The 13104-nt window shown below is 42.7% G+C and overlaps 1 protein-coding gene across 1 annotated transcript in view; it reads left to right on the forward strand.

Annotated features, from left to right (window-relative positions):
* Nucleotides 1–13104, forward strand: part of LOC146869659 (long-chain fatty acid transport protein 2-like) — a 327567-nt gene that overhangs the window by 211223 nt on the left and 103240 nt on the right. The window contains exon 6 of the mRNA XM_085609559.1: nucleotides 5300–5390. Within this exon, the coding sequence (XP_085465685.1) occupies nucleotides 5300–5390 (91 nt within the window). The remainder of the gene's footprint in view (nucleotides 1–5299; nucleotides 5391–13104) is intronic.

A 13104-nucleotide genomic window follows, 5' to 3' on the forward strand; every position in this document is an offset into this window, starting at 1 on the left:
TATAATTGTCGACCTTAACTCTGGCAATCGTCTGTTCACGTAACGACTGGACAACTGCCTCAGACTATCTGCCCAAGAACGTCCGGACAGTCATGTACCTAATCGATAGCATTCACTCGCTCGATAATTCACATACAGTAACCCATGACCTGCGTCAATTACCCACGCACTCACACATACGTTCCCTATCACCGGTGGGTCAGCCAACAATGTCTCATGACTCCCGCAATCACTGGTCAGACAATTTCAACTCTGGGTGTTTTCTACACCACAATCTCTTATACCGGGATATCAAAATCAAATCTCATGGACCGCATGCGCTCACAGTCTGAAACCACAATCACTTGACTCTCTCTCCAACTCTGCAAGACATCACACAATCAAAAAAACACCGCAATCTGACACACATCCCTGTTCATACTCACTCTCCCACGAACTGCTGCTTCTGCCGCACTGTCACTCTCCACCGATTTCCAACGAACACCATTGTCCTCCGCTCACGTTCCGCCGGATCACCATCACTCGGGCTCAATGGGGCTTAATACCTACCTTGCTCTACTTCTCCCCTTACTACAGAGGTAACCATCCTCTGCTACCAATTGATAATGCCGGATTCTTATCTTATCTTATCTTACTACTCCTAAGAATTCTCAGCCGACTAGACCTTCTTACCTGCTGTGAAGTGTAAAGGGGAGAAAACCAATCCATTCAAACTAAGCCAATGGACTAATCAATTTAGACTCCGGAAAGGATCATTGACTCCGAACTCTCAATTTAGGCGTTTTATTACAAAGCCAAAAATAACTGAACATACAAGCACCTCATGACGAGGTTAAAGAAATACATGGGCACTAATACAAAGTTCATCCTATGCACCAATTTAATCCGATGAAGCATATAAAGGATAAGCAACTCCAAAAAGATTAAACTAGCAATGACTGCTCCGACATCTAAGTCAGTCTTCATCAGGCTGCAAGAGAAAATCTGTTAATCTGTCCCATCACTATCACTAAAGTGGCATCCCTACTTAGCATCTCCCAGACAAGATCAGGAAAAGGTGTCAGCTTGTGAAGTCTTCCAAAGAAGTACACTCACGTTGTAAGGGTCAGTAGCCGAAGCTACCAAGTTCATTCCAAGTCTCCCTCCTCAATATCAATCTTTCCCTTCTACCCTCTAACGGCTCTCTGCTAACTCTTCCCTCGGGGCACTGTCCCTAATACAAAAAGTACAACATGGAGGACATGCCTCCGAAACGCCTCTTCTGGCCGGACACCTCTCGTAGGTAATTTTCCACCAAAATCTGTATTTCGTCCAGCAATGGTTGAAACGTCCTTGGGTCCCAGGCTCCCTCAGCGCAGAAAGTATCATCCTCCAGTTATCAGCATTCGTATAGACAGTGTAGCAAATCTCCTCCATACCTAATTCCTAAAACAAAAGCGTTATTCTTAGCTAACGAGGACAATGTCCTTGCACCTGCAACAGAGGCTTGAGAATAGAACATCCTTGCACGCACATGATTTTCGCTGACTGCCTCTAAATGAGAGCTTTACCAGGGAGTTATATTTCAGGCCTACAAATTCAGCTAATATAAGAAATACACATAAGCCTTTCGAATTTAAAACGTGAATGAGGCCTTCACACATCAGAATTGCACATTAATAAGCATTACAGTTGCAAGCTTCTACATTTCATAACATTTAAGCACAATTAATCATTTCTACCTATGCAACTTTAATATGGTGCACATTTAAATCAAATGCATTTCATTACATATGCCTACTTCATTAAACATTTACATTAAGCATAAAAAGGTTACATACTTCAATTGAATGCCATTTCACCTTGCTAGAATGTCACAAAATACTTTTCTAACATTACATTTACACATTTCGTTATGACTCCACGTTTCTAATAATCAACCTTTAGTATAAAACACCACTTTAGCATAAAACACCAATATATGTGCGGGTGCGGACTATCCATGGTTATGATGCACCCCAACAATTTTCAGAACATCATGACGCTCTATCTCCCCAATGCTTTTAGAAGTTAAATGAAAAATAAAATGGTAATAACTGGACGTTATTATCAGTTTATTTGTTACTTCGTCTTAGCGGGGTGGGGCTGCTCTGCTCTCAGGGGAAGGAGTGGCGGCCCTCTCTGGCCGGTCAAACAGTCATGCGCACTTTGCATGTTCTCTATGAAGGCTCCATTATAGCCTGCATGGAGAAAATGCCCAGGCCCCCATTCCTACGTTGAGATTGGCTTAGGGTAGGAGAAATAAGCTGCCTGCTTCCTGTAAGGGGCAGAGAGAGGAGACGCGACGCTAGACCGGAGGCGAAGATAAGTTTACATTTTTTCATTTTTTTTATTAACCCCCTCCTCCCCGCTCAACTCCACCCCCCCACGCACGAGTCATGCCGGGTGCGACTGCAATTAGAACAGCCCCAAACCCCACTTTTTCCTCTCTGTTCCTGTTGTCTGGTAGACATATTTAATTCTTTAAATTGCGCTATGACCAGTCTCTCCCTAAGCGGTTTGAACGATTTTCGAACCTCTTGCAGCACAAATGAAAAGTTCATAATGTTTTGCAAATGCCTGATTTATTACTACTCATTTGGCTGGAATTGGCTTGCTACTGTTCACACTGTCTTATCAGATGATCTAAGATGAAGCGCCTAAGTAGTGGTAGCCTCAAGAACATATATAGCAATATTTCCCTACAGACAACTTTTTGACAACAAATAAATCAGCATATTCAATTAAATAAATCTTAAGCCAGAAGGGTCAAGTCCTGTAAGTTTAGATACCATGAAAATGTTATGAATAATTTAAGGGCAGTACAAAATGAAAAAATGCATGGTATATCAATACGGGGAATTAGCATAAGGCTTTGTCAGATACAGAGAGAATAGTCTGACGTGGAGTCAAGTCTGAGAGTAAAGTCCTAAGTAAGAGTCATGCTGACGAGGGTCCGCTCTCCAAGTTGGGCAAACCCGACTCATGGGTCACTGCCAAAAAGCAGCCCTTTTATACCAATATAAACAGTGAAAATCATATTGTCAAAATAAAGTGATCACATCATTATAAAGATGGACAAATCAGAATACATATAACACCATCCCAACACCATCACCAAAATGAATATTACTCCAACCCCTTTTGACCTATTCTCATTGGATGTCAGTACAAATCTAGTGACAGTCTCACAAGAATAGGTCTACAGTAGAACCGGCAGAAAGTTGAGATAGGATGCCTCCTTCGTGCTTCCAGAACAGAATGTCAAAACACAGTATTTCATAAGTTAACATTTTGTTTCGTGCAATGTGAGGAGAAATAAAAACTGGCATCATGGCTGTTAGGATCCAAAAAAGGAGAAAAGCCCTGGTTCGGACCCATTAAAGTCAAGCACAGAAAAATGCCATTTCTGCAAAGTATAGCGTTTTCATTTTAGTGCAAGAATGTGCATTACGCGGGGCACACATGGTTATTAAATCAGAGTCATTTTTCTTGCTACTCACTGTGAAGCATTGTGAATGCACGGACCGAGGGGTTATACTAACGCTGCCTTTCCTATAAGGGGGTGGGGGGTATAGTTTTGTGATCCCAAAGAGAGAAACCCCTTTAGAGGGGAACACGAGGGTCCCAGGGTCCCTCCAAATATCGCCCTGCAGTCAGATGGAGTCACACACGGCACCCACCTGAGCATTAATCCTGGCCCCCCTCAAAGTGAGCCCTGCAGGGAAAGGCGTTTATCTGTCTTTCATGAATGTGCTGTTCACACCTGCACTGTGAATACTACACTCACTGTAATAGGGTGCAGTGTTCTGTGCCCGGTGCACCCCATTAAGGGTGGGCTCTGGTGATACAAGAGAAGATGACCCAGAACAGTAATTCGGGCCCAGAAGTTGAGGTCCTATCGGGACGTGTACTCTTCTCAGCCAACATTTTGGTCATACCTATGGACGGTGTATTTGGAATAATTTTGAAGAATGAATCCGTGGTTGATGGAATTTAGTTGGGTTTATGGGTGTCATGTTGGATTATAATCACCTGGCGTTGCTGGGATGTGTTTGTGGTATGCACTTTGCAACTCAAGTGTTCCCCGTGTGTTTGCTCGGTTGGTGCAAATCTGCAGAACCTTTGGTTAATGTTTGACGCAGTTCGACTTCAAACACTACTTATGACTATCTATGGAATCCTAGGCTCTTGGGGGCATATTTACTAGAGAATATCAGAGCACGGAGCTGTGCTAAGTTTGGCAGCACCCCGCTATGACATATTCAAAACACAGGAATGCGCTGTATTTGCTCAATACAGCGCACCCCTGTGTTATCCCTAGTGCTGGCGCTAAAATGAGCTGCCTGCACCGACATAGTCATCTTTGCACGATAGTGCAAGGGTGCCTACATTGCAGGGAATGATTGTTTATGTGCAGGAAGGGGCACCTTCCTGCACATAAGCATCCAGCATGGCTATTTGTTACTTCCATGCGTGGTGCATTCTGCAGCACACATAGAAGTAGCAAATTGTCATTATTAAATGATTTTTTATGTGCAGGAAGGGACACCTTCCTGCACACAGACAATCATTAATGGCTTTTGCTCTTTTTATGTGTGCTGCAGAATAAAATCATTTCTCCTCATGCACCATTCTAACATCTGCTTTTATATGGTGTTGTGGTGGAACGCCCACAGCAACACCCATTGCACGCCCCTTGGCTAAAGAGGACTGCAGCGGAAAGGGGCATATTTACCAAGTTGGCGTTAAGCCAAGCGGCTTAGCGCCTCCTTGTAAATATTGAAAATAGCGCTATGCCACCAGAGTGTCAAAAAATGTGATGCTGCGGTGGCGATAGGGGCTTGTAAATATGCCCCCTTGTCTCCTAAGAAAGAATGTGCCCGTGCAGGACATAATAACTAAACATTAGGCAGCATTTGTTATTTATATATTTTTTTTCCATTCCCCTGGCCAGGACATACTAGTTTGCATAGATTTCAAGACATGACAACGTACACATAGTTCAGGGGTATTTTCTAATTATATTTGTTTAACCCACTTCTATTTCTAGGAGAATTTAAACAAAATCCCGGCTCGCTTGTAAATGTGGTTTGTAAATATCTTTTGTAGGCATTTAAATATTGCCAGAGCTAGAATATATGTGCAAGGGTTCTTCAGCATGTCAACAAAATGTAAACAATTCTCCCCAAACTTCTCCTATGTGCGCTTATTGTTCAAGACATGCTGAATCTTCGAACTGCAGTTTCAACCATTCTCTTCGATGTCCATGTTTTTGCAGCTGGCAGTTCCCTTTGAGCTGGTCCAGTATGACGCTGAAAAGGAAGAGCCTGCCCGGGATAACAATGGACATTGCATCAAAGTACCAAGAGGTAATGCTGCAACTCTTTGGATAAGATGTTAAAGACCTAGACTAATTCCCGCTTGTGGTGAGCAGCTGTCAAGGGGAAATGGGGAACATTATATCTGCGAGCTTTGGACATTCCTATGGATGAAGGAAGAGCCCAGGTCAAACTCTGGGAAGAGCCCTCCACACCTCGAGTCTGAATTCTCACATTGACACTGACTCGTTCACCAATCACAGACTGGGAGAAGTGTGCAGGTTGTAATGGGCTGTGGGGATTGTGACCATACAAATGAAGAGTGACCATAGTGCCTTGAGGATTTAACATCTCCACCCATTTGCACTGTGGTGTCTCATCTCCTCTTGACCTCATGCTCATGAAAACAAGTCGGTTCAGTGATGTTGGAACACAAAATGAAACAGCACTCACTAGCAGATGCTTGCAAAGGTATTGTATTGAATAAATTGAAGCTTTCATGGATATTTACAAGTATTTACAGGCTGTCAAAGCGAGATATAAAAAATGGCAGTGACAAGAAGTATGGTGACATTTGGTGCTCAGTGATAGCGGTGCAGTGCATGTAAGGCTGCTGAGAAGCGTGCAGGAGCAGGAATTGATTCGTGACTGATCCACTTTCAAGTACGTCTTCCTACCGCCACTATTGATTTATCGTATTTTTGCCACTTACTTCAACAATATAGATCACAGGACCACTCCAAACGCAAAATACTGAATAACTCGAGCTTTCCTGACATTTGCAGATCCACTTCATTCTGAGAGGGACGTCCAAGGAAGCCCACCCCCATGCTGGGCTGTCACCGCCTTTATGTCCTGTAGAAGACCCTCTATGACAATTTAACTAGGCCTTGTCCAGGTCGAAACGTCGACGATAATACCTGGTTTAGTCTCAACAAATCTCCTGGTCCAAATCACTAAGCAAATGTGCTAGCCACAGGAGATATTGTTTTTCCCTGTTTTCCTGACCAATTCCTAATTTCTTCATTTTTACTTTGTATATGTGCACTGCACCACTAACACTGAGCGCCACATGTCACCATACTGCTTGTCACTGCAATCTTTTGTATCTCACTTTGACAGCCTTGTAAATGTCCATGAGAGCTTCAATGTATTTAATATAATACCTTTGCAAGCATCCACTAGTGAGTGCTGTTTAATTTTGTGTTCCAAAATCATTGAAACTGCATGCTAATTTTCTATTGAAATAATTGCCACATTTGTGCTATGTATTAAGCAACCATTTTTTGATTAATTCTGCATTTTCGTAATTTTCCTTACCCCGACGGAACCATTGTAGTTTTTCTTATCCATACCCAGGTCCCGAGGGACACAGGGTCACCCCATTGTGGTTATGCTTCATGAAAACAAGTCGTCCTCCTATTCTTGTTCTCTAAAGAATTGGAGCAGAATGTAGGATGTGTGTTTGTGTACACCTATCACCTATTGCTTTGTCTCTGTGACGTTTAATACTGTACAAGCATTATTGCCGTTTCTTGGCCATGCTCACAGCAGGCAGCCGTTCTGTTGTCGGCAGCGCTCATGGGAGCAAGTAGATGGGGTTTGTTTCTCGCTGCTGGATCAACCCACCATCTTCCCCCAGCCCAATCCCATTACTGTCTAAATATTAGGGGTCTGTCTGTATACAAACTGTTTCATTGGGTTGCTATATTGATTTCTTTCTTGCACATTGTTCTTTTTCTATGATACACATGGTTGCCTAGTTGGGCGCGGGTGCTCGGGGGAAGGGGGCAACAATGCTTGCATCGGTTTCAAACATCAGCAGTCCAAGGGTGGGGGAGGTTTCCCTAGCCAGAGACTCCTGCAACATGCAGGGAATGATTTGGAATAGGGAAGTGTTCATTAGAAGACATATGCATTTTCAATGAATAAACAACCCAACTCATTCTGTAGTTAATCAATTCAATCTTTATCTAATTAATGCAAATTAAATCATTCATTTATTCAAGTCACCAATCATCACATTTACCTATTCTGGCTAATTGTCGTCCTCTAAGTCAAATCCGGTAGTCTCTATGCCAATCAAATTTAGTGATTTCAGTTCATCAGTAGTTTGGGCATTAATTCAGTCCGTCAAAGATTCAGGGAAACAGCTGTCCTGCAGCGTCACCGTCCTCTCTGTCAGCATAACGTCAGGAAATCGAGGAAAGCCAAAAACGAACCAGCACCAACCTCTCTATTCTACCATAATTTATAGTAAAATCATTGACAAAATGTAACAAATATTGGTTTCCAGCTCCTCTGATTGGATAATCGAAGATCGTCTGACAGGGTTCGCATGAAATAATGTCTCTTAAATCATCAGTCGTGCTGGTTCCGGTTTTAAGAGACGTCTTATTGTTCTTCTGAAAAGCTGGCTTGCTTCCCAGGGCGACCTTGGTGGGTACAGTCTGGTTAGGGTCATGACGAGACCACTGTAGCTGGCGTTAGCGCAGGCGCACTTCACCCAAAACCTTGTGTAGCGTCGACAGTCAAGTTAGGTACCGGAGGCAGCCATTTTGTGGCAGGCCCAAATGGTCAACTTAAGCAAAAGAAACACAAAACGCAATTAATACATAGAAATAACTAATAAAATGTTATTCCCTCGCTAATACCCATATGTGTATGTATTTATCTAGCAATAAGCAATATTCAAGCGGTTTATACTAACTGAATAAAGTACAAATCACAAATACATCACAAAAGCCACATATATCATGCAATATTCTAATTGTCTATCATTAGTATGCGTACATAATTTAGTTTACGAATTAATAAAGTCATGCAAAGCAATCCCACGTGTATTTCAATTATTAATAAGATTGATTAATAATTTCCACTTCAATACATTAGTTCGATTATAATTAATTAATTTAATTAGCATAAACATGCAAAATGGGGAGGGTATACAACATTTTTTGAATTACCCGCTCCAGCACCCTCTAGGTCACACAAAAAGAAAATTGTCAGATAGTTTGATTCCCATTACACAAAGGCACACAACAACCTTTTGACTGCCCTAAAAAGTGTTCCTAGGTACCCTGACACTATGCATGGTTGCAGGCAGGAATATAAGATGACTTTAACTAATCAAACGAGAAGAGAGTTATACGTGAGGAAGCCAGCCTGCCCCTAATAGTGGCCAGTACACTGAAAGATAATAGAGTTATCAACCTTATTTTCATGACTCTCCTGAATCTGATTTAGATTTTCTAATCCCTCCTGATAAATGAATAATGCACTTTTCAAAGGTCTATTCTGGCCTGTGCCAATTTGTCGAGACTCATAATAGTCCATCGTACCAATTCAATTCTTAAACATTCAGGTTTTTATATAGCTTTGGAAGGTGTAGTAGGTGCATTAAATAGGTAACCTGGTGGCAAGGCTGAAGGGCCTGATGGGTTTCCTTTTTAGGGATTGTTGGACTTGGCCCTTTTGCAGGGTTATCCCCAAACTTGGTGCGTCTTCCTCCTATTTTTTCCTGGCCTGTGTTTGTTGGCTATAGGACTCTGGGCACTTTACAACTTTATTCAGTGCTAAAGTACATATGCTCTCTGTGTACATTTTTTATCATGAATGATTATCCATGATTAGCATATTTGATTTACTGGTAAGCCCCTAGTAAAGGGCACTGAGTGTGCCAGGGCCTGTAAATTAAATGCTACTAGTGGGCCTGCAGCACTGATTGTGCCACCCAGATGAGTATCTCTGAAAAAGTAATTCAGACACTGCCAACTGCCAATGCGACTTTGCAAGTGCACCCAGGCCCTAAACCTCCCTTTTCTTACAATTAAGCCCAAGGTACCCCCCTGTGCAGGGTGCAGTGTATGTGAAAGGTAGGACTTGTACTGATATGTGTGACATGTCCTGATAGTAAAATACTGCCAATTTCGTTTTTCACTATTGAAAGGCTATCTTGCCCCATAGGACAGAATGGGAGTTTATTTAAAACATCCTTTAAATATAACTTCCCATTGGAACAAGATAGAGAAATAAAGTTTAGGCTATCTGAACTCAGAATTTATTAGCACATCTTTTAGTAAAGATGTTTTTTAAATTCTGTGTTTGAAAATGCCACTTTTAGAAGTAGGCATTTTCTTGTTTAACCATTCTGTGTGCCTCTGCCTGTTTGTGTATTGACTGTCTGGTTTTGGAGTGGCAGGGGCTGGGGAGGTGCATTCTCTCAGACAGTCAACAGGGGTGAGGGGGGTTGATATGTGTCTTGCCTTTCCTGAATGAGTCAGGGCTGGGTTGAATCGACCTGTGCTGCATTCAGAGTAGGGGCAGGAGTTCTCACTAGTCATCTGAATAGGCCCGGTCTGCATTTAGAGTGGTGGGAGGAGATTTCCCTTGCACCTGAATAGGGACTGTCTGCCTTTCACAATGCTGTCTCCGCCTCCTGCCGGGCAGCTGCACAAGAGAGGATGGAACTGGTTTGGACTGGACTCAGAGACCCTTGCACAAAGATAACAGAGACATTCCGGGGTATAAAACACCTGAACTTTAGACTAGTTCTGGAATCAAGAGGAACCTTTGCCAAGGAGAAGAGCTGCAGAAAATGAGGAGAAGTACTGTCCCTTTGCTGTGTGTCTGGGGTTGGCCTGCCAAGGAAAGTAGAAGGACTTTGATGTGTGCTGTTTCTCCTGCTTGAAGAAGATCTCCTAGGGCTTGAGTAGAGCTTGCCTCCTGTTTTGAAGTCTCAGGGACACAATGACTTCACCCCCAGCTCCCCTAAACTTTCTTCCTGGGAGTTCTGACCTGCCAGGAGGTGCCTGTGACTGTCTTGGGCCACTGGAGGTTGTTTCTGCTGTTGGGATCTGGAAAAGCAATGCAACTACAAGAAAATCGACGTGTCGCTCTTCTTGTGGCAGTTTTCCAAACGCAGGACCACGGTGCGAGAAGAATCTCCACGAATTGCTGCACCACTGCTGAAACCGACGCAGCTCCTGTCACCGCTGCAAGTACTGACGCATCTAGGGATCGCGGCTGAAGAAACAAACACAGCGCCGCTCGATGCCGCTGAATCGCTCGCCGAAGCATCCCGGATTCCCGCTCATCGTACCTGTGCAGCAAGTTTTCCAGACGCATCACCTGCGAATCAGAGTCGCCTCGGAATCGACACATTGCTTTCCCTCTACAGACCAGACCCGACACACCGCTCTCCTGCATGCAGCGGAACTGTTGCATCGCATCCTCAAGGTCTCAGAAAACTACGCATCTTTTTGTTTTTCGACGCCTACCATTGCTACAGCCGTTTGACCTTGTGAAGTTTGTCGCAACAACAGGTAATTTGTGAGAAATCATGCATCCATAGTTTTCTCTGGACCCAGCTGTTAAAACCTTTTTAAAGTGTTTATAATAATACTTGTATGTTGGATTTTTGTTGTTTTGGTCTTGTTGAGTTTAGATAAAGATGCTTTCTTTCTCTAAGCTGGTGTGGTGTCCATTTGTGGTGTTATCACTGCATTACTGTGTGTTTTGAGTACAAATACTTTATGCATTGCCTTTGGGATAAGTCTGTCTGCTCTTGCCAAGCTACCCAGGGGGTGAGCAGGGGTTATCTAAAGTGTGTATCCCCCTTACCCTGACTAAAAGCAAGGGTCCCCATTTGGACAAAGGTACCTACCTCTGCCAACTGGAGACCCCCATTTCTAACAAGGACAATATGGCCATGTGGACTATCCTTTGAACAACATTCTGAAGGCCGTTGCAAACCTTCATCCACCGAAAAATTAGTTCTATTCGATTATTGTCCCCATTTTTAAAAAGGTCTGTAAAGCAGACCCTCAGGACCATCATCTGACAGCACTTATTAGTTCGCTATAAAGATAATGAACAGGTTTGTTTTAGAACGTTTGGATGGTTTTGTACATGAGCATAATATTCTTTCTGAGCCTCAATCTGTTTTTCGTGCCAGTCTTGGAATGATTGAACAGTGTCTCAACCGTGATCTTCTGATTCATAAATATTCTGTGGTCAAGGATGGGGAGTGCTTTCAGCTTTTATGGATCTGAGCTGAACATTTGACTCTGTGAACCCTTCAATATTCTGTAATGGTATGACTGACATGGGGGGGGGGGGAGTATATTGTGCTTCCTTTGGTGACTCCCTTTAGAGGTATCTGCCAGTGTTAGATATGGACCTGATGGAGAGACTGAAGCAGGCCAGTGTGTACGCCAGGGGTTTGTCCTGGTGCCTTTTTTATTCACCCTATATCTAACTGGCCTTTAGAATCATTTGCTGAGCCACAATATTGACTTGGCCTGTGTGGATGCACGCCCGGAAGTGGCTCTATTTTATGCAGTTGAATAGGTTCTCATTTGCAGAACTCTATCAGTCATCCAGGGCTTGTTGGACCAATTCTATATTTTCTTGGCAAATTTACATCTGACAGTATATTCGGCCAAAACACGCATTCTGGTATACGGATCACATAGGAAGGAATGTACATCTTTTACTGTCAATAATAAAACGATTTGTGCTATGTAATCAGTCCTGTATTTGTTACGTTATGTTAATAAAACTTATTGAGCGCACGAATACCCGGAGGTGTCTTGGTGCTAAGACAGTGTGTGTTTTATTTGACAATGGCCTTAGGTGAAGTCCATTGGGTGAGGCTAACGCAGCGTTTTTTGCTAGTAGTCCTAAGGCTATATTTAGTCTTTTTACTAAACTTGGCATTACACCTCTTAGAGAATTGATTATGCGGCATAATTCAACATGGCGGCCAATGGCTCTCTATTTTGCCGGCCTGTGGGGCACGAAAGGCCCTCACCTGCACAGAGGATTGAGAATGGGTTTATTATAAGATTGCAGGCTGCGCCTTCGGGTGATGCCCCCCATCTGTGTCACTCAGAACTGGGGCTTGATGACGTCAGTGACTCCCTCAATCTTCAGCCTCTCCTGCTGTGGGTGAAGACCATTCAAGATTCCGTGGCTGTCATATATTCAAAAAGTTGGCAGCATCCTGCAGTCACCCGATGTATTTGATAAATCGGAGTCTCTCACTAGTCGCAGTATAAGGCAACCTTTTTGGCCTATTGTCATGCAGAGAGAACACGCGGTTAGTTTCGGAAATGTGCAGTTTTAAATGATGATACGAGATGTGCACCAGCAGGCATTGACCAGACCTTACACGGGTCTCGAACATGAAACACAGAATTTTACTGACAAGACTGAGGTTGTACACTGGACACTTTTTGGTTCTGATTTGCCCGTCTCTGCCTGTGATACTCTTTTCACTCAAAGCGCGTGAGAGCGTTATTGCCCATTATAAGACCAGGTAATTATGGGCGGTGTAGGATGGCAATGGTTTTTCTTCAACCTCTTTCCTCACTCTATCTTTATTATGTGGTAGCAAGTTATATGCAAAGCGCTGTACCACAGAGGGCGCTTGTATGATATTGAGGTAGTAGATTGTTCTTAGATCAGTCTTTTTGCTGAGTACTGTTTTTCTTGAATTATCATGAACTGTGATTTTTTACTGTTTTACTCTTTTTATCTCTGATGTTTGATGAATTCTTCTTGAGCCAGTTTGCATTCTCTTATAAATTTTGTCTTTTTATGTATTGTTTTAATTGTATTGGTTTTCGCTGTGTTTGTTTTATATGTTTTATATTTTATGGTCGCTTTTCTTTGACCGAATTAAAATCAAATTTTAAAATTTAAATTTTAAAATTTAAAATAAGACTATTGTGGAAATTCTATTTTTGCACTGAAACATTAC

The sequence above is a fragment of the Triturus cristatus genome, chromosome 1_1 (assembly GCF_964204655.1).
Source record: "Triturus cristatus chromosome 1_1, aTriCri1.1, whole genome shotgun sequence".
NCBI classification, from domain to species: domain Eukaryota; kingdom Metazoa; phylum Chordata; class Amphibia; order Caudata; family Salamandridae; genus Triturus; species Triturus cristatus.